Source organism: Mustela lutreola, chromosome 11, assembly GCF_030435805.1.
Source record: "Mustela lutreola isolate mMusLut2 chromosome 11, mMusLut2.pri, whole genome shotgun sequence".
NCBI classification, from domain to species: Eukaryota; Metazoa; Chordata; class Mammalia; order Carnivora; family Mustelidae; genus Mustela; species Mustela lutreola.
In genome coordinates, this window is record NC_081300.1 from 68,443,413 (window position 1) to 68,464,176 (window position 20,764).

Here is a 20,764-nt window from a genome sequence, read left to right on the forward strand (position 1 = left end):
TAGGTCTTATGTTTAGGTTTTTGATACATTTATGGGGCTCGATCCCAGGACCCCGGGATCATGACCTGAGCCGAAGGCAAATGCTTAACCAACTGAGCCACCCAGTGGCCCCTAGTTAAGGGTTTCTTTTTTAATGGTGTAAGGTTAAGTGTCTAACTTTATTCTTTTGAATGTGGTTATCAGTTTTCCCTGAACCATTAGTTGGAAAGACTGTCCTTTTCCCATTGGATGGTCATAGCACCCTTGTGGACATCTATCTCCTATTTTATTTTATTTCATTTTATTTTAGAGGGAGAGAGAGAAAGTGCAAACGGGGGGTACTTGGGTCAGAGTGGGAGCTTGAGGTGGGGAAGGGCTTGATTCCGGGTGTGTTTTGAGGAGAGAGTGGACAGGATGTGATGAAGGATTCGGATGCAGGTAGGTGGGAAGGGATTCAGGAGTTTTGGCTTGAGCAGATGGAGGGGTGGAATAGCTCTTCACATAGAGCTGTGGGGAAAATAGGGAGCAGCTAGACTCTGGTATGTTAATTCAAGTTGTAACTTAAGCTTTTCTTTAAATGTGAGTCGACTTCAGCATTTTTCACGTTTGTTCTGTTTATACTGGCTCAGAGTATTTGTAATTTTTACATTTACACTGAATGGGATGGAGCAAGGAATCCATGCTCCTCCAAAAACAGGGCTCCCAGCCTTGTCAAGCCATGAAGACGCCCTGCCCTTAGAGCAGGAGCCAAGGCAGTCAGGGTGCTAGTAGTATGGCTGCTTCCAGGAGTTTCTTTTCAGAAATCCACGATGATGGAACAGCTCTGGGTTTGTGGTCAAAGTGCCTCTTCAGTTAGGCTGCCTAGGCCTTGGTGTTTGGCCTTAGAAAGGAGAGGGGTTGACATGGGTCTCTGCAGAGAGCTGGCTTTGAGTGAACAGCACAGGGGATAGAAAGCAACCAGGTGTGCCTGGAGCTGTCACATGTTCTGAGTTTGCGTGGCATTTGTGATTCCAGATACTCTGTTTTTGTGTCCTCGTTGTCCATTTGTCCTTGTTGTCAATAGGGAACCAAAACCTTCATGGGCACTTCTTAACAGGAAGGGGTGGAAGTTGGTCGTGCACATAGCTCTGCAGCCTGCTGACTCCAGGGTTTCCTGTGAACACCTCGGTGATTTGAGCTCCATGCAGGATGACATCCAGTGACAGACTCCTCTCAGTCTCCAGCGTTTCCAGGCTGTCCTTTCTTCCTTGACCACTGGACCTGAGGACAGAAATCCGTGTGGTGGGAAAACTGGCCTGGTGGACATGGTGGGTTCTTTAGGAAGGAAGTAGTCCTCCTGTCCCTCTTCCTGCCGACCTCTGATGTGACTCCACAGAGAGGGCTGGGCCTATGTGATTGGCACCTGACATATCCTATCAGGTGTGAAGGGCTGTCTCCAGCCTGGAGCCCAGCTTTGCCGGTGTGAATATACCCGGGCTGTGTGGACAGCAAATAAGTGGGTGGGTCCTGAGGCCCTCCATATGAAGTGGCAGCAGTGGGTGCTGAGGGCAGGCCTGGCTGTCCTGCCTCACTGAAGAGCAGGAGCAACTCTGCAGGTGGAATGTGGTCTTGGGTTTTTCTCCCCAGTAACAGAATTTAGAGAATTTTCTGTGGTTTATTTATTTATTTTTAAAAAGATTTTATTTATTTATTTGACAGACAGAGATCACAAGTAGGCAGAGAGGCAGGCAGAGAGAGAGGAGGAAGCAGGCTCTCTGCTGAGCAGAGAGCCCGATGTGGGGCTCGATTCCAGGACCCTGGGATCATGCCTTGAGCCAAAGGCAGAGGCTTTAACCCACTGAGCCACCCAGGCGCCCCTCCCCCCCTTTTTTAAAGAATTTTTTTTAAGGTTTTATTTATTCACTTAACGAAGAAGGAGAGTACAAGCAGGAAGAGGAGCAGGCAAAGTGGGAGGGAGAAGCAAGCTCTCTGCTGAGCCAGGAGACAGATGTGGGACTCGATCCCAGGACCCTGGGATCACAACCTGAGCCGAAGGCAGCTACTTAACAAACTGAGCCACCCAGGCTTCCCAGAATTTTCTGTGGTTTAAAGCAAACTGTTCCAACTCCAAAATGTGAACATTTTTTTTTTTTTTAAAGATTTTATTTATTTATTTGACAGAGAGAGATCACAAGTAGGCAGAGAGGCAGGCAGAGAGAGAGAGAGGAGGAAGCAGGCTCTCTGCTCAGCAGAGTGCCCGATGCGGGACTCGATCCCAGGACCCTGAGATCATGACCTGAGCTGAAGGCAGCGGCTTAACCCACTGAGCCACTCAGGCGCCCCAAAATGTGAACATTTTTGAACAGAGTAAAAAAGTTGAGAGAATAGACTTATACCCACATACATACCTCTTGATGGAACAGTTAATGTTTTATCATATCTGCTTTATCTCTCTCTCTCTAAATATATATATATACACATACACACACATATATTTTATTTTTCTCTGAACCATTTGAAAGCACATTACAGTCATTGTGAAACTTCAACTCTAAATACTTCAGTTCGTGGGGCGCCTGGGTGGCTCAGTGGGTTGGGCTGCTGCCTTTGGCTCGGGTCATGATCTCAGGGTCCTGGGATCGAGCCCCGCATCGGGCTCTCTGCTCCGCAGGGAGCCTGCTTCCCTCTCTCTCTCTCTCTCTGCCTGCCTCTCTGCCTACTTGTGATCTCTGTCTGTCAAATAAATAAATAAAATCTTTAAAAAAAAAATAAAAAAAATAAATACTTCAGTTCGTATCTGAGCATAACAACAACTTGGTTTTGTTGTTCAGTTCTGGCCTGGCCATGGCGGCTTGTGGCAAGGTTGAGGTGTACAGGGACCAGCAACGTAGACAATAGGCTGCAGTCAGGAGCAGCTGGAGCCGCATCCACGCTCACTTCCTGTGTTAGCACTACTTTCTGATTTCCAGCCTTAGTTCAGAACCTTAAAAAATGTATGGTACAGCATTCCAGTTTGTGAAAAGGAATGAGGACCGAGCAGCCTGTGCCCACACAATTGCCCTGTGTCCTTGCTCCTGCCCACCCGCCCGGAGCCCCATTGGCTTTGCTGTGGTATCTGTGACCCTGGACAGTAATTGAGCACAATCTGCACTTTTTACAACTTTATGTAGTCACTATAGCTTTATTCTTATCTTCTGTAAACAGGCTGCTATTAAGTTCCTCATGAGGTTGTTAAATGAGAAGGATGTATATGTAAATACCTTGTCCCATGCTGGCAGGGAGTAGAGTCAGTCCGTCTGGGCACTCCTATTTTATTGCGTTTTGCTTTATTGTGCTCCAGAGATAATTGCGTTCATTTTACAAATAGAAGGTTGGTGGCAACCCTATGTCCAGGAAGTCTGTCAGTACCATTTTTCCAACAGCATTTGCTAAGTTTGTGTCCTGGTGTCATAGTTTGGTAATTCTCGCAGTATTTCAGACATTTTTATTATTATATTTGTTATGGTGATCTATGATCAGTGACTACAACTTGCTGAAAGCACACATGATAGCTAACATTTTTTAGCAGTATTTCTAAATTAAATACATTGCTTTAAAAAAAAAGATTTTATTAATTTGAGAGAGCGAGAGCACGAGCTGGGGACGGGGATAGAGGCAGAGGGAGAGGGAGAAGCAGACTCCCCACTGAGCAGGGAGCCCAATGTGGGGCTTGATCCCAGGACCCCCAGATCATGACCTGAGCCCAAAGCAGACGTTTAGACAGCTGAGCCATCCGGGCACCCTGTGTACATTGCTTTTTTAAATATAATACGATTGCATATTTAATATACTAATATATAGTATAGCATAAACAGCTTTTATATACACTGGGAAATAAAAAGCTCATTTGACTTGCTTTATTGTGCTTCTTGTTTTGTTGCAGTAGCCTGGAACCAAACCATCTCTGAGGTATGCCTAGACTGTTATACTTCTTGCCTAATAGGTGTTGAGGAAATGTGGATGTTGAAGTGGGCAAACAGTCAAGTTGGCAGGGAAGTAGATCCCCCTTGCCCACTCAAGTACAGTTTACAGCCCAGCTCTGTCCTCAGAGAATCTTGGGCTCATTCAAGGGCAGGAGGGTGTATCAGTACCTTCAGGGCCCCTACCTGGGAGGGGCTGTGGCAGCCTCTCCCCCAGGTCGCTCGGGCTGTGACAGAGTGTTGCCAGCTCCAGCCCCCCACCCCCTTCCAGCCTTTGCCTCTTCCTGCCTCCCCCACCTCTGGGACAGCTCTGTGCCTGTACCATTCACCATTTGGGAACTGCCTGGCTCCTGAAGCTTTGAGCAGCCAGTGTGTGGAAGAGCCCAGGACTCTGCCTGAAGAAGATGAGGAACAAGACAAAGCTGAGCTTTGGAACTGGAAGGAGTCCAGGGTGGCTGACTCAGACATCTTCAGGGCCCTGTGTGGAGCTTTCTGCTAGGCTGTTCTTCCACAAATCACTTTGTTTCCTTGATCATGCTGCAGACCACCGGTCTTCTGGGCCCCCTCTTCCAGGAGCTGCTGGTGGGACTGCTAAGAAACATTTTCACGTTTGAGGGGGGAGTTTGGCAGGGCTGGGAGAAGCTTTCAGATGAAGAGATCTCCTAGGGCATCTCATGCTTGTCCTGGCTCCTTGGCCAGACTTTTGTGAGGGCGCTTACTTGCTCATGACTTCTGTGCCAGATGTGAGACACCAGCCATTAGTGGTCTTCCTCAGGAGGCCTCTCCTGGCTCCCAGGAAATGAGAATTAGCAAGAACACCTGGCACCCTCGCCCCACCATTACTCTTCCCCTGGCACAGCAGTGCATGAAGTTCAGTCTGTAGGGAGCTCCAGTGGCTTGACTCACCCGGGACGCCTGTCCTCAGGTGCTCATGGCCAAATGGCCTAAGGCCTGCAGAGCCTTGAAGTGGCACTAGGTGGCACTCTCACACAGGGGAGTCCCAGCAGGGTGGTTGGAAGGGACCTCGTTCGGGGTGGGAATGTAAACTTACCAAAGGGTTTTTGTTTTTCCCAGAAATCATTATTAACTATTGTCTGGAATCTAGAAGGCATTTCCTTACTGAAACGTGTGAGGTGGAAGTCATGCTAGAAGGCTGATCTCAGGACAGACCTGTGGGCTGGTTTATGAGTTCTAAATACCAGTCTGCCCAAGAGGCCTAGAATGGTTATAAAGGAGCTCTGGTAGACATAGAGTAGCAGTGTTCCTCATTTTACAGGGAGAGCATTGGTGCTCCAAAGGCTGCTCAGCAAATGAGAACCCGGGCTTTTGTTTTCCTCCCCCGAGTGTAACTTGGACTAGACCTGGTCTGGAAGTAGTGGCAGCTTTGGGGAAGTCAGAATGGTCCTCCAGGATCTTTCTGGTTCTGGAATTTAGTGTTGCCAGGATTCTGTGTTATCCTCTTGTGCTTTAACTGCTTTTTATCCAGGCTCCATGGTGTGTTTGCTTAGAGTTCTGGGGTGAGAATGGAGTCTCTTAAGTCTCACTGAGTCTCAGAGAAAGCTGTGGGCCCAGACTGGGAGCTGCCAGGTACAGCCCATGTTGGGTATTCACCAGCCTTGTGCTGGAACCTGAACCCCAGGGTGCTGGAACTAGACATAGGGCATCCCTGCTGGCCTGTTCCTGCTCTGCATTGTGGTATCCAATGTTATGGAAGTCCATGAGGAGGGACCCTAACTGTCTTCTGGCCTCCCCACTGCAGCATTCCAGGCCTGTAGCTTTTCACAGAGCATTTGCTGGGATAGAGCCAGATGAGGAGGACAGTGTGTGTAGGTCTTTGTCTGCCCAGCACCATGTCCTTTTCCAGGCTGCCTGGGCCCAGCTGCCCATCTCTTTACAAGCCAGAAGGCTCTTTTTTCCTGTTCCAAATGTTGCTTTAGAAACAAAATCCTCTGAGGGCACCTGGGTGGCTCAGTGGGTTGAGGCCTCTGTCTTCGCCTCTGGTCGTGGTCCCAGGGTCCTGGGATGGAGCCCTGAGTAGGGTTCTCTGCTCGGCGGAGGGGCTGCTTCCTCCTCTCTCTCTGCCTGCTTCTCTGCCTGCTTGTGATCTCTGTCTGTCAAATAAATAAATAAAAATGAAAAATCTTAAAAAAAAACAAAAACAAAGAAAGAAACCAGATTCTCCGTGGTCATAAGAAGCTAGGGATGTACCTTTTTATTTTTCAATTTTTGTAAAGATTTATTTATTTATTTATTTGACAGACAGAGATCACAAGTAGGCAGAGAAGCAGGCAGAGAGAGAGGAGGAAGCAGGTTCCTTGCCGAGCAGAGAGCCCAATGCGGGCTTGATCCCAGGACCCTGGGATCGTGACCTGAGCCGGAGGCAGAGGCTTTAACCCACTGAGCCACTCAGGCACCCCTAGGGGGATGTACCTTTTTTTTTTTTTTTTTTTTAAGATTTTATTTATTTGACAGACAGAGATCACAAGTAGGCAGAGAGGCAGGCAGAAAGAGAGGAGGAAGCAGGCTCCCCTCAGAGCAGAGAGCCCGATTCGGGGCTCGATCCCAGGACGCTGGGATCATGACCTGAGCCGAAGGCAGAGGCTTTAACCCACTGAGCCACCCAGGCGCCCCTAGGGGGATGTACCTTTGATCAGTACCCTAGAGTGGCAAGATTGAGCCTTCAGAGGCAGTCTGACCATTGAAGGGGGTGCTGACCTACCAGATGCTAATCTGGCTTCCGATTGCCATACCCTTTCTTTGGTGTTCCCGTCAGACACTGTCTTGCCTAGAAAATGTTAAGCTGGTTCCTTCTCTCCATCCCTTGTGGAGCAAGTGCTTGGTGGTCATGGGGATAGGGTGCTGACCTCCCCAGGCTGGGCCCTGCTCTCTAGTGGGGTAGAAAGGCAACTGTAGGAATCTCTCCCCCCATCCCCCTCTGTCCCCGCCAGCAGCACAGGTTCTAAACAGCCCGAGGCCAGAGGGGACGTTGCTTCCTGGGTCTGGTTCCATGGTCTTTGCCAGATTTTGTGTGGCAGGAGTTTTGTATGATAGTGGAGAAGAGGGGGCAGGGGTGGGGGTAGGGGCAGCTTGTACCTTCAGGATGGGGTGTGAGAAAGAGCCAGACTTAGATGCCTTGTGTGTGTGCTTCAAGGGCCAGAAAAGGTGGCTGGGGGTGGCATTCTCAGTCTTGGAAAGCTGGCCCTGGGTGAGATAAGCCGCACGTGGAGGCCTGAGACTACCCAGATGGGGGTGGGCAGGGAGGAAGGCCCTCAGCCCGGCCCAGGAGGTGTTGCCTGGGAAATCCCGTGACCGGCGGGGTTGGTCCCTGGGCCGCAGCCCCTCCCCTTAAAGGGGCCCTGGGCGGGGTGGCTGCGCCGCCCTCCGGGAGGAAGGAGCCGTCTGTCTGCCGTTGTCCAATGTCCGCCCTCTGTCCCCGCCCCCGGCGGCCTCAGTGGCTGGACCCGAGTCCCCGCCTGCGGAGGCTTCCTCCCGAGCGGCACCTCCCTGAGAGTCGGTCCCTGAAGTCCCGCCGGACGGGACCACCTGCGGGTGAGTGAGCCAGAGAGCAGTGGGCTCCCTGGAGCGGGCGTCATGGGTGCCCGGCGCCCCATGGAACTGCGGGACCCTGGGCCGGAGAGCCCACCCCACAGTCTCCATCCCGTTGGGGGTTTCTCCTGCCCCACATGGTGGGTCACGGGCCGCGCAGGATGAGCTCATTTCCGCCGCGTCTGGTAGCATCTCCTGGTCCTCCAGCCGAAAGGGGAAACGCTGGGCTGGGGCTCTGTGTCCCCTTCCGCGCGGGGAGCTCTGGGTGATTTCCTCAGTGCGGCCCTATTCCTGGGTGGGACCGGAGGTGTTCTCAGTTCCTCACCCAAGGGGCGGAGAGGGGATGACATGCTGCCCTTCGCAGAGCCCCATCCCCGCGTCAGGGTTCCTTTCATTTGGGAGATTTAAGGAAGCCCCACGCTGTGGGGAGTACCTCCCCTCCCTTCCCCTTCCCTGGCCTCTGGCTTTAAAGAAGCATCTCTGGGTCCTTTTCTTTGCTTCCTCTTCTCTTGCCCAAAGCTTCCCCAAGATGGCTCGCCTGTTTCACCTGGCAAGAAATCCATTTTCCCTTTTCCCAGTTCTTGAAGTTTTGTCTGCTTCTAGCCCTGGAACACAGGGAGGAAGGGTTGGTGGCCCCCCTGGACACAGCTGCCTGTGTGTGCTTCAGGTGAGCTGCAGGAGGAAAGCCACCCTGACCTGCCTTCTGGGGTGAAAGTGGGCTCAGAAAGGCAGGCAGGTAGATCTAGGACTTGAGGCCTCTGAGGCTCGCTATCTGCTGAGACTTCAGGAGGAGTGACCCTGGCACCCAGTGAGAGTTCCACTCAGGGAGCAAGAGCAAATTTCTCAGTGTCTCTGGCAGGACCTGTGCCTAGCTGCAAGGCCTTTGGTGCTCAGGGAGTACTTGTTGGGGGCAAACAGTCCCGACTCTGTCCCTGCCTTCCTGGACTTGCCAAAACTCAAACCTGAATCCACCAAAGTCCAAGGGAACCAGGCAGTCCCCTGCCTCCCGCAATCCCCTGCCCCCACACCTCTAGCAAGGGTAACTGGCCTGGGTCTGTCCATCCGACTTCAGTTGGAATGTTCCATTCCACTGAGGGGGTAGTGTTGCCTTCATCACAGGCTGTGAGGGGTAGATGGGGACATTGAACATTGCTTGAGTTGAACCCCCAGAATGGGACATCCAGACAAAAGTGACCCCTCCCCTCAACCTGGTCCTGTTGGGCTGTTGCTTATCCTTTTTTTTTTTTTTTTTTTTTTTTTTAAAGATTTTATTTATTTATTTGTCAGAGAGAGTGAGTGAGAGCGAGCACAGGCAGACAGAGTGGAAGGCAGAGTCAGAGGGAGAAGCAGGCTCCCTGCGGAGCAAGGAGCCCGATGTGGGACTCGATCCCAGGACGCTGGGATCATGACCTGAGCCGAAGGCAGCTGCTTAACCAACTGAGCCACCCAGGCGTCCTGGCTGTTGCTTATCCTCAGAGGGGCAGCCACTGTTACTGTGGTTTGGGCTCTTTCAGAACTGCCACCTCTACCCTGTGCCTTCATCTCGTCAGTGGGAGTGAACCTCCTTCCTCCAGAGTGTGAGTTTGGAAATAGAGGTGAGAGGCTGGGATTCAGGTCCAGGGGATGAGGCTGCACCAAGGTCTTGGGTGGAAGTGAGGCGTGGTGTTTCTGAACAGAGCAGAGTTCTGGACCAGGGTCGCTGCTATGATCTGAGCCTGTAGGCGGTGAGCAGGAGGATTGACCCTTCCCATTTTCCAGATGAAGAAACTGATAGCCTCAGAGCACCTGTGACTTGCAAGGCCTCTCCCAGCTCAGGGCCAGCTGGACTGCCAGGGTTGCAGTAATTGAGTTGTCCCCATACCCTACCAAAGCCTCTGAGCTCTCCTGCTCATTGTCGCCAGCCCTTAGGCCTTATGATAACTTTAAACTCTTACTGGTCACAGCTCACAACTCTTCTCCACAGAGTGTTCTTGAGACTAGGGAGTGAGGGAGGTTGTCTGTACTTCCTGGTCTCAGGGTATGCCTCTGGCAGATTCCTCATCTGGGCCTGAGCCCCTCGTCCCACTCCAGGGAGCCAGAGAGCAAGCGGGAGAGCAACAGAGTTCTGGCTTGGGCTCCAAGGTCATTGCAGGTGTGGGGGGAAGTCGGGCACTGAAACGGGGAGGGCAGGAGCACTGTTGGCCTAGGAAGTGGCGCTTAGCCTTTGGAAATCAGGAAGGAAGGAATGACCTTTAGGGAGCCCCTTCCCTCCATCCTGCAGCTTTGAACTGAACAGAGGGTGCCAGGCCTGTTCCCTGGGGGACAGGTGAATTCATGTCTGTTTTCTGGGGAACTTTTCTGGCCCATGCATGGTGATTTGGAAGAAGCCTGACAGTCTGGTCCCTGTCCCATTTCCAGAGAGTAAGTAGAGTGGTGATGGAGACAGGATGGAGGGCAGAAGACATTCTGCCGGACCTTCGGGGCAGTTTCTAGAGTCTCTAGGATAGCAACAACTTGGGCCTGCACTGCCGTGACGGGCTGTGTGTTCTAGCCAAGTCCCTAGGCCAGAGGCTCTGGGGTGAATGAAATGGGAGAGGCACAGACAGGAATCTGCTTTGAGGACTGGAGGTTTGGGGCCAAGGTAGGTTTGTGTTTGGGTCCTGGCAGGTGCCTTTCTAGCCGCATGCTGCAGTGGCTGCTGCCTGGTGTGATAGGATGGTGAGGAAAATGGGTAAGAGGAGATGGGGGCTCCTCTCCTCTCCCACAAGGCCTCACTGTGAATCCCAGGTGTGCATTCATTCCAAGTTTTCTAGAGTGGGGGAAAGAGTACTGGGAAGCCAAGCACTGTGCCCAACCCAACCTGCCTGACCCCCCTTGGGGCCTGTTTTCCTGGGGAGCTGACAGGGACTAATGTGGGACCCCCATGGCCTGGTGGGTCATGGAGGGGCGGGGGGTGTGTGCTCAGTATGTGGGTAGTATAGTTGAGGTGATCTGACTGTTATGGATGGGAAAGTTAGGAGGCTGAGCCTTGGTGGGGCATAGACACAGGGGTGTCCATGGGTCCCTGGGCCTGGGCCTGGCCCTTGGGGCGGAGGAGGTTTATGTCTAAGTCCGCTTTTTGGTGAGACTGGGTGGTGGGCACCATCCCACCTGGCTCACCCTCAGTGAGCTGTTCTGCCCACCCAGGCAAGTGGCCTGGGAAGATGATCTCTGTTGGAGGGGTCTGGGCCTGGGGTTGCCCAGGCTTTGCCACTTCCTTGGTGGGGGCTGGAAATCCATGCTTTGCTTTTGGACCTCTGTCAGTCTCTTGACCCAGTGCAGTCTCCCTCTGCACACTGCGCTCCAGGGATTCAACGCTAACCTCCAGGGCCTAGCCTTTTCACCTCTGGCTGAGGTGGCTTTGCTGGGGCATCAGACATTTCACTAGTGTGGGTGGAGTCATGTCTAAGTAGGGCCTCTTGCTCTGTGAGTCCGTTGGCTGTGGCGGGGGTGGGGGGTGGTCAGCACTGGCCTGGGACTGCATCCACGGCCAGGTCAGTTCTCCGCCTTGTGAGCTTCTCTTGGGGCCCGCATCTCTGCATCTAACGATGGTGGCGGGCACCGTCCCCTGTAGCCTGCCATTGGGATTGGAGGCCAGGCTGGGTGGGGCCTTGACTCCCCTTGGGTTTAGACAGCAACAACTGTGGAATGTTTGTTCTCCTTCCCTGTTATCTGTGAGGGCCTTGTGGAGGCTGGGCGTGTCCTCCCAGATCGCCAGGCAGAGTCAAAGTGCTGTCCAAAGCAAAGATTGTGGGGGGAGCTTCAGTGCTGGTTGGTTTTCCTTCAGGTCAGGTCATGTGTGTGCTCATCTGCTGAGGAGGGCTTGTGGGGGTTGGTATCAGGGATGGGAGGCTCTGAGGCCTGGGGGGCAGCAAAGAGAGAGCTGTAGCAGGTCAGATGTCCATCGTTTCACCCTCTGTGTCTCTCCTGCCTTCCTGCTCTCTCATTCCTCAGATGTTACTTCGTCACCTGAATGGAAAATGGGTCAGGTCCTGGGGAGGGAGGGGCTGCCCAAGCTGCAGACAGGCCGACGCTGGGCGCCCGCCTGGAGCACAGGGCTCTCAGATTCCCACTTGTACTTCTTGGGCTCATAAGCGTCTGGTCCCTTCCCTGCCATCAGCTCACTGGAGCAGGCAGGTGGCCAAGCCTAGGGACAGAGTGGGCGGAAGGCAGGGGCTTGTGTCCCAGGCGGTAGGCCTCTGCCGCTTCCTGAGCTGGTGTGACCAGTGCCTGTCTTTGCAATAGCCCCGACCTCTAACTTGCGCCCCGTGAGCCAGCGGGACCCAACCAAGCTGGGAAGAGGCCCACCAGCCACCAGGCGGCCAGCCAGAGGAGTGGTGACAGCACAGAAGCTCCTGGCTGGGGGGAAGGGAGGAAGGAGGAGAAACAAAGGCGAGTGTGCCTGGCGCCGCCCACCATGTGTCAGTCAGAGGCACGGCGAGGACCTGAGCTCCGAGCAGCAGCGAAATGGTGAGATGCTGCCGGCCCCGTCCTAACCCCTCTGTGCCCCGCCACAACCTCCGGAAGGTCAGAGTTCATGTCCAGCGGCCCCGTGGTGGAGGTGGCAGCCGGGGGCCAGGGGATCAGCCCCCGAGGCTGGAGGGGCCCGGCCCGGGGGGCCTGAGTCGGAGAGCCCGCTTCAGGTACCTGGGGAGGCGGAGTGGGCTGGTGGCCTTGTGTCTGCTGCACCCTGATTGCTGCTCCCAGGCCCCCCACCCCGGTTGTCCCCCCACCCCCCAGCTCCGGGAGAGGGGCTGCTCTTCTGGGATTGGTCCTTGGGCTTCTGCAGTGATCAGGGCGGGTGGGGGAAGCCCTGGGGACAGCAGGGATTTATTCAGCTTTGCTTGGTCCCCACCCCCTTAAAAGACCTTTTGAAAATACGGTGGGGTGCGGTGGGGTCGGCTGGGAGAAGAGGAACACAGGGAGCCTGGCGAGCTGTGGGAAGAAGCGTCTTCCATGGCCATCCCAGCCATCAGCTTGGTGCTCCCATTTTTTCTTTTTAGTATCAGCTGAGATGCCTCTTTGTTCCTTGCTTTTGTTCAGCAACTAGGGGCACAGGACACGCTTCTCTGAGAGCACAAAGGCGCAGATGGGAGCCTTAGATTATCCAGTTGAATGCAGTCTTTGCGCAGATGAGGAAACTGAGGCCTGGGAACCTTCCCAGAGTGGATGGGAATGTGGTTGCCTGGTGGCTGCACTGGATCTCAGGAGCGTGCTTAGGCATGAGACCAGGGGACTTGGGTCTGCTGTGTCTCAGGAAGCCAGGGTTCTGGTGGAAATGCCCACCCCACCTCTAAGATCCCCACGAGGCTGAGCCCGTGCAGGATGCACTGAATTTGGCTGGTGGGGACCTTTGCCGAAAGGAGGGGGCTGGCTCAGGTGTGTGGCCCCAGCAGACCTGGGAGGTGTTCTGAGAGCTGGTAGGGGGTTCCCCCCACCAGCCTCTGCGTCTCCTTTGGAGAACCTGATCTGATGTAGAAAGACCAGGCAGGTGGATGGAGCTTTAGCTGTTCAGGGTATGCTGTGTGTGCAGGTGCATGTTCCTAGGCTTTTCCTTTGGGATCTTGTCAGGCCCAATCCCTTCATTTATCAGATGAGGAAATGAGGCCTAGCGCCAGGAAGAGATTCTCCAAGATGCTACCGTGCAGCGGTTGCAGTCGCGCCCCGCTGCTGTGTGCTGCTGCACCGCTGGGTCTCTGACTCCAACTGTCTCCCCCTGGGGGCCCTGTGGCCACAGCTGGCCCCAGGAGTGGGGGGCTGGCATGCAGGCTGTGCACCCCGTCTTCCCTGTGCTGCCCCCGATTCCTAGTCCCCCTTAACTGGTAGGCTGGGGTGAGACTGGGATGGGAGTCTGCCGAGCAAAGGCAGATGAGCCCCCACCTCAGCCTGGGGTTGGGTTGAGGAACCTCAAGGCAGGCTTGCTGAGGGCGGGGTGGGGCCTCCCAGACCCTGCCAGCTGACCTGGCCATGCATGGACATCTGCTCTCTAGGTTGCACTTCCCCCAGCTGGCTCTGAGGCGGAGGCTGGGACAGCTGAGCTGTATGTCCAGACCTGCCCTGAAACTGCGCTCCTGGCCCCTGACGGTCCTCTACTACCTCCTGCCCTTCGGTGCCCTCAGACCGCTCAGCCGGGTGGGATGGAGGCCCGTGAGCAGGGTAAGTGTGCACAGGCTGCTGGCCCAGCTCCCCCTCCCTACCCTCCAGGGGTAGGCCTAAGGTTGGGACCTGGCCCACAGAAACGCAGGAGACATTTGTCAGATTAGAGCTGATGGTGTGGGTGCTGAGCCCTTGGGGATGGTCATTTTGACAGGCAAGTTGGTTGGGAAGTCCAAGCAGGCTGGTGGCCCTGATGGCCTGCTCTGCACTGCCTTTTCTTGCCTGCACTGTGCCATTTGGGGGCTCTGCTTCTGGAAGAAACCTATACTGGGAATTCAGAAAATGGTTTCCTGTGTTTGGGAGATTTCCTGTGTTTGGGCAGAGGAGAGCTTAGAGGTGATTTTGAGAGAAATGCAAATTAATTCCTGGGTGCCAGAGGGTGATTGAGGAGGACTAATGCCTATTTGGGCCCCTTAGGGTGTGGATGGACTTGGGAGCCCCAGGCAGTGCTGGGTGACTGAGCGACCTGGCCGCCGCACCCTTGAGGGCTGTCTGGCTGCCTGGCTCCCTTGCCCTGGGCTCTCTGGGCAGGCTGACCCCAGGCAGGGAACCTTGGACTCTCACGAGCGTCAGCTGGGAAGAGTTTGGGCCACTACTCACTCAGTACACTGTAGAGGTGTTTAAAGTTGGAATGAAATTGCCTTTACACCCTAGGGACTTGGTGTCTGGGTTGGGCTGACAAGCAGCAGCTGCCAGTTAGAGGCGGGTTCTGCTGTGGCGGCCGCACCTGAGGCTTGAAAGGCATCCTCTTCCAGGTCGCCTGGCCCGAGGGTTTGGCTGGGGGTGCCAGCAGATAGCGGGGGTGCTGGGGGAGGCCGGGCCCAGTCCCCTCTGCCTCCAGGAAGCAGCCCCCGGTGCCCTCACAGAGCCCTAGCAGCCCGCCCCTGGTGACCGTGGTCCAGAGCACCTGCTCTGGGGGGGGGGGGGTTCCTCTGCCTTCTCTTCAGATTAGAACGAGTGCTTTGGGCTGTAGACCTTCCCATGCCCCCGGGGGCTCCTGCCCCTTTCTGCCACAGCCTCTTGGTGCAGGTAGCAGAGCTGTTCACCCCCTCCCTTTCCTAAAGAGGCCAGTCTGTTCTTGGGGATGGGGGCAGTTGCTATTGGTGTATTAAGTGACTGAAACCACTGGGTTTAAGTCACTGTGTCAGTCTTGGCCAGTACTCAGTTTGTGGGAGTGTTTGGGAAGCTCAGTCTGGTTCCTAGTGGGCAACAACCACATCACAAAGCCGTGGCAGGGTGCCCACGTCTCCGGGGGTGGTGGGTGGCTGATTGAGGGGCACGCGGGGCCATCTGCTCATCTGCCTGCCTGTGGCCCACAGGTGGCCCTGTACAAGTCGGTGCCCACGCGCCTGCTGTCGCGGGCCTGGGGCCGCCTCAACCAGGTGGAGCTGCCGCACTGGCTGCGCCGGCCTGTCTATAGCCTGTACATCTGGACCTTTGGGGTGAACATGAAGGAGGCCGCCGTGGAGGACCTGCACCACTACCGCAACCTTAGCGAGTTCTTCCGGCGCAAGCTGAAGCCGCAGGCCCGGCCTGTCTGTGGCTTGCACAGCGTGGTGAGGCCTGGCCCTGTCCTCCATCCCTCCCCCGGAAATGGGACTCTTGCCCTTGCCTTTGGCAACCAGTCCCAGCAGTCCCCACAGGTGGCACATGGGTACTCCTCCCAGGCTGGGGCCCCCAGGGAGGTGGAGACCCTGCCCCAAGTCCCCCTGCTTCCCTGGTAGCAAGCCTCTCTTGGCCCTTCCAGATCAGCCCCTCAGATGGGAAGATCCTGAACTTCGGGCAGGTGAAGAACTGCGAGGTGGAGCAGGTGAAGGGGGTCACCTACTCGCTGGAGTCGTTCCTGGGCCCACGTACTTCCACAGATGATCTGTCCTTTCCACCAGGTGGGTTGTTGCCGGGTGGCAGCCTTGAGACCCTGTGGCAGCGTGGCTGGGCTGGTCATCAGGGAGGGAAGGGCTACAAATCGCTTTGTGGAGCTTTGGGGCCTCCCTGAAGCCCATGTCCAGACTGCACAGGCTCAGGTGCTTGTCTGACAGCTGGCCCTCATGTCTGCCTCCTGCAGCGCCCCCCTGCGGCTCCTTCAGGAACCAGCTGGTCACTAGAGAAGGGAATGAGCTCTACCACTGTGTCATCTACCTGGCCCCCGGGGACTACCACTGCTTCCACTCCCCCACTGACTGGACCGTTTCCCACCGGCGCCATTTCCCAGGTTGGCCAGAGCCTTACAATTTTTTTGGTGTCCTAAGCTTTTTGGTGTCAAGGGACCAAGGCTCCACACTTGGGAGTGCTGAGGCTGTGAGGTGACTGCTTTAGTCTGGCAGCATGAGGGCAGCAGGGGGCAGTCTGGGGTCTAGCCCACTTTGCATTTGGAAGGATATAGGTGGACAGGGGGCTTTGGGAGGCTGGTCTTCTTGCTGGGTGGGGAATGGCAGTGTCTCTGCTCCCACAGGCTCCCTGATGTCTGTGAACCCTGGTATGGCCCGCTGGATCAAAGAGCTCTTCTGCCACAACGAGCGGGTGGTCCTCACTGGGGACTGGAAACACGGCTTCTTCTCGCTGACGGCTGTGGGGGCTACCAACGTGGGCTCTATACGCATCTACTTTGACAGGGTAAGCAGAGTCAGGCCCAAGTTCTGGGCCACTTGGTGTCTCCCCCACCCCTTCTCCCATGGAGCCAGATCCGTTAAGACTAAGTTCTAGAAGAGCGTGTCCCTGGCCAGGCCCGGCTCTGTAGAACAGCTGCCCCCAGTAGAGGCTTGGCCCTGCTCTACCAGCTCCCACCCCTATATGCTATCATTGCTTATCTGGAAATGGCTGGACAGGGAGGGGGTTCACCTCCCAGTCTGTATTTTGCTTTTGCTGGGAACCCAAGGGGAATATGGAGCTCAGAGTGGAGCATGCTGATCAGAAGCCAGTGTCCGAGGGGGGTGGCTAGTGGCCATCCTCCCCTGAGAAGTGGGGGGCAGGGCTGCCCCTTGCCTGTTCTGGGTGCTAGAGAAGGGTGGGGTCTGAATCCCCTGGGTCCCCCTCGGGTCCCAGTTCACAGCTTCTACTGGTGACTCTCTGGTTAGGCTTATGGGCCAAATCGCTGTGCCCAGCTCCCTTTCCAGGCTGGGTTAGGGACAGGCAGCACAGAGGTGTTCTGGGTCCAGGAGCAGACTCCACATGCTCTACCCCGGGCCTCCTGCAGGACCTGCACACGAACAGCCCACGCTACAGCAAGGGCTCCTACAATGACTTCAGCTTCGTGACACACACCAACAAGGAGGGCATCCCTATGCGCAAGGGCGAGCACCTGGGCGAGTTCAACCTGGGCTCCACCATTGTGCTCATCTTTGAGGCCCCCAAGGACTTCAACTTTAAGCTGAAAGCGGGACAGAAGATCCGGTTCGGAGAGGCTCTGGGCTCCCTCTAGAGCCTTCTTCCTGACGTCGGCTGCTGAAGGAGCTTTCTCAACAGAAATGGGAAAGTCTTTTTGGTGAGCCTCCATGGCTGTATAGGGAGGGGACAGTCTCCGGGCTATGGGGCCCGACCACGCGGGACCTGGGTGACTAGTTCCTACCGTCCTGAGGCGTGGGTGAGGTCAGAGCCCTTATTGGCCCTGGACCTATATTGTTCCTCTTCCCATCTAAAGAGAACATGCAGGTCAAGATGATCTCAGATTACCTTTTGGAGACTCTTTTTAACCTATTGTATAAACTGGAGACCCTGCGTCTCCTGGCTGGGTGTTCCGTTGGTCTTGATTTCTGTTGTAAGACGGGTGGTTCTTTCTGTTCTTGCTGCTCTCATCATTGCTTTTCAGCCTCCCCCCTGCCGCCCCTGCACTGACCAGGCTGTGCTGCCCCCAGAGCAGCGCCATGTGGCCTTTAACACAACCGCTTTCTGTTCCCAATTCACCCCCCACTTGTTTGGGAAGAGCTTTCTCCTTGCATTTGTGGCTGTGAACACATCATCTTTGACTCCGCCAGCATCTTCTGAGGGGGATCGAGGGGGGTGGCGCTCTACACGCCCCAGTGAGTGACCTTCCAGAGCTGGCGAGACATCGTTCTAGTAGGCAAGACCAGTTGTTGAACCCCCACCCCCCCAAATGGGTCCAGAGTGAATGGACAGGCAGGTAGTGGTGGCCTGGTGTGGGGGGGACGCCCCCCCATATCCAGACCCACAGAAACATGGTAAGTTGCTGCTATTGATTCAGGAGCTTGTGTTGGCAGCAGAAGAGCCTTGGTGTATTGGCGGGGGGAGGGGGGGTGTTAGTGCCTATAACACCTGTCCCCAGGTAACAGGTACATAGTCCTTAGGGAGCCACTGACGTGGGGGGGGGGCAGGGTTCAGGTTTCCCGGGGACGCTGTGAATTTCTCCTGCAGGAGAAGCCATTTGAACTCTTTCAACTGTATCAGTAGCACAGTATTTTTGTATGAAAAGTGGGAGACTTCTGAACAGTAATTCATTTAATTGCAACCTTTTGAAATAAAAAAACTCATTGCAGCTTTGCGTTCTGTTCCTGGAGGTGGGCTGAGGCCTCCCTGGGGCAATGACTAGCACAGAGCCCGCCGCAGGGCCTGGACCCGGGCGATGCAGGCACGGATGGGTTGGCGTTGGGCTTGGAGCTCAGAGGCCAGCTGCTGGATCTGCCGCTCCACCTGGGGAGAGGGGGCGGGGAGGCTGTGTGGGGGACCAGGGGAGGGGAGGGGGAAACTGTGCCAGGGCTGCCTGGGGCCTCACCTCCTGTAGTTCTTCCTGCACCTGCCGCTCTGCTTCCTGGTCCTCAGGCCTGGGCTCCTCCTGGCTCAGCTCCAGCCACCGGCGCAGGCTTTTTGCTTGTCGCTGGCAGGACCTGCCGGAGGGAGACACATGCTGCCAGCCTGTCCAGGCCCTTGGCTTTGCCTCCAGGTAGGGAAGCAGCCTATCTGCTACTTCTGGGGGTGGGGAGGCTCGAGGAGGGCGGTGCAGTTCCCTTGCCAGCCCCCCCCACCCTCCCCCACCCAGCTGTGCAAGCACCTTGGGTGGGCCCAAGGACCCTCACAGCCAGATCTGGGGAAACAGCCGGGGAGGGGGGCGGTTCTGGGTCTTACGAGAGGTTCTGCTTCATGGTCTGGTAATCCTGCAGTTGCTTCTGGATACTCTGAAGCTCAGCCTCCAGGTCCATGTGGCTCTTGGTGACAGAACAAGCTGGATCTGGACCACCCTTGCGGCTAGGCCAGGGCTGAGTGGAGGGATCCCAGGTACTGGGAGTGACCTGAGCATTTACAATGCTGTCAGGCTTCAGGTGCACCCACTTGGCTGTGGAGCCAGCCCCAGGCCCCGTGCCTGTGAAGTCCCCAGGAAGCAGGAGGCGGGAGTGAGGGACGCTGGCTGGGGATGGTGAGGCCTGGTGTGTCAGCCCAGGGGTGGTGGGTTGTGCAGACACCTGTAAAGGGAGAACAGATGAACACAGAAGCAGGGAGGAAGACTGGGGGAGACGCACCAGGTCACCCACTGCAGGGGTCTGGGGGGGTGAGGTCTTGGACTTGACCAGCTCACCCAGGCCGGGCCTGGCCCTGCCCCTTTCTTCAGACCTGAGGAAGTTGCACAAGCAGCGCAAGGAACACCCCACACCTGTGCAGTCCAGTCCCACCCCTACCCTAGGGCCTGGTTCAGCCCATCCTGAGCAGCTGTTTGACCCCCATCTCATTCTGAGCTGTGCCCCTGCAGTTCAGTGAGGAAAAGTGGTCCAGGGCAATTGTCCTGGTCAGACCACACATCCCCAACCCTCCTTTCCTCTATTGGTGACCTTCGACCAGCTCTCTGGGCACCAACTCTTGGGGGACCCCAACTCTGCCACTGTCTCCTCTATTACTGAGCACTTGTGCCTTCTCGCACCCCCTTGCTGTCCCTGCCCAGACTCCTCTATCTGGCTGTCATATGCCCCAGGGAGCCGCCACCTTCTCCAAGGTGACCTCTTTGGTTCCCAGGGGTTTACCTTCAACAACTACATTGCAGACTCTCAGTTTTGCTCCCCAGCCCTCACCACCTTCCCAAGGGCCACACTCAGAATCTTGTTGCTTTATCTCAAATTTAACAGGTTCACGACAGACTGTTCAGGCTTTATCCCAAGCAGGCCTCTACCCCGCCCCCCACTCCGCCCCATTTTCTCTCTTTCAGTAAGGAACTAATTATTCCTGAAGTTATTCAAGCCAGAAGTCCAAAAGTCATCCTGGATTCCTTCCTCACCCTTATCAAACCCATCGGAGCAGGTCCTGCCTAGCCTGCCTCCCACAATGGGCTCTGCCCACAGCCACAGTCACCACTTAATCCTGGCTCCTGGCACCCTGTGCTGGCCCATGGGATCACGGCTGCCAACCAGCCCCCATCACTTTCTACTGAGCATCCAAGTATTTCCCCTGGGCCTGCAGGACCCTCGTAATCTGCAGTGTCTTCATCCATGTCCAGGGCTCTTCTTTGGTCCCCACCTCTGCGACATGAGCTTCACAAGCAGGGGCCCAGCAGCCTTTCCCTACTGTGTTCCTAGGGCAGGGGCACCTCTACTTGGTTAAGGCATGAGTGGCCCCTCTCCATCTCCCTGAGCCGGTAGTGCTCTGGAAGCAGTGAGTACTGCTGTGGCTACAGCACTGAGAGTGTGAGAAGAGCACTGAAGGCCAGACCAAAGAACAAGACCCCAGGTGACTAGGAGGACTTACCCTGGCAGGGATTTCCACCACACATGGCATGAAGGATGAAGGGGGCAGTAGCTCTGGGCCTGTATTCAACGTGGGGGGCAGCTTTGGGCCAGGGTGACTCAGCAGGGCCTTGGGCTGGGGCAGGTGGCTGCTTGGGACCAGGGCTGCCCAGGCCGTTGGTAGGAAAGGCCTCATCAGGGCAGGGCCTGCTGGCTGGGCCATGCCTGAGTCACATTCCTGTGGTGCCTTGGGCCTAAGCAGAGGGACAACAGGAGCTGGTCAGGCCCTGGTACCTGGCCTGAGAAGCAGGAAGGAAAGGAAGCCACCCACCCTAGGACCACACCATATACCCTTTCACCCCAAGGGTGCCACACCCCAGGGGCCTCTGGCTCGGCTCCAGCTCCAGCAGGAAATGTGGGCGTCGAGGCTGCTTTCTTGCCAAGCGGGCATCATTGCTGGGAAGAAAA

At 55.7% G+C, this 20,764-nt stretch overlaps 2 protein-coding genes across 22 annotated transcripts in view; one reads left to right on the top strand and one right to left on the bottom strand.

Moving 5' to 3' along the window:
• Positions 1 to 18,126, top strand: part of PISD (phosphatidylserine decarboxylase) — a 44,657-nt gene extending 26,531 nt beyond the window's left edge. Inside the window, exons 1-9 of one of the 8 annotated variants that reach the window (XM_059140944.1) lie at positions 7,233 to 7,466; positions 8,978 to 9,058; positions 11,727 to 11,951; positions 13,472 to 13,637; positions 14,957 to 15,193; positions 15,385 to 15,523; positions 15,703 to 15,849; positions 16,090 to 16,250; positions 16,831 to 18,126. In XM_059140944.1, the coding sequence (XP_058996927.1) occupies positions 11,899 to 11,951; positions 13,472 to 13,637; positions 14,957 to 15,193; positions 15,385 to 15,523; positions 15,703 to 15,849; positions 16,090 to 16,250; positions 16,831 to 17,055 (1,128 nt within the window). In that variant the 5' untranslated portion in view covers positions 7,233 to 7,466; positions 8,978 to 9,058; positions 11,727 to 11,898 and the 3' untranslated portion in view covers positions 17,056 to 18,126. Of the gene's footprint in view, positions 1 to 7,232; positions 7,467 to 8,977; positions 9,059 to 11,393; positions 11,952 to 13,471; positions 13,638 to 14,956; positions 15,194 to 15,384; positions 15,524 to 15,702; positions 15,850 to 16,089; positions 16,251 to 16,830 lie in introns of those variants that run through there. The other 7 variants (XM_059140943.1, XM_059140948.1, XM_059140947.1 and 4 more) reach the window with 7 other exon arrangements.
• The window catches only part of SFI1 (SFI1 centrin binding protein), a 102,616-nt gene continuing 99,923 nt past the window's right edge, over positions 18,072 to 20,764 (bottom strand). For 12 of the 14 annotated variants that reach the window (XM_059140917.1, XM_059140916.1, XM_059140925.1 and 9 more), the window contains 5 exons: positions 20,648 to 20,752; positions 20,319 to 20,550; positions 18,714 to 19,048; positions 18,364 to 18,475; positions 18,072 to 18,281 (listed from right to left, as the gene is read on the bottom strand). In XM_059140917.1, coding sequence (XP_058996900.1) covers positions 18,177 to 18,281; positions 18,364 to 18,475; positions 18,714 to 19,048; positions 20,319 to 20,550; positions 20,648 to 20,752 — 889 coding nt within the window. In that variant the 3' untranslated portion in view covers positions 18,072 to 18,176. The remainder of the gene's footprint in view (positions 18,282 to 18,363; positions 18,476 to 18,713; positions 19,049 to 20,318; positions 20,551 to 20,647; positions 20,753 to 20,764) is intronic. The other 2 variants (XM_059140924.1, XM_059140923.1) reach the window with 2 other exon arrangements.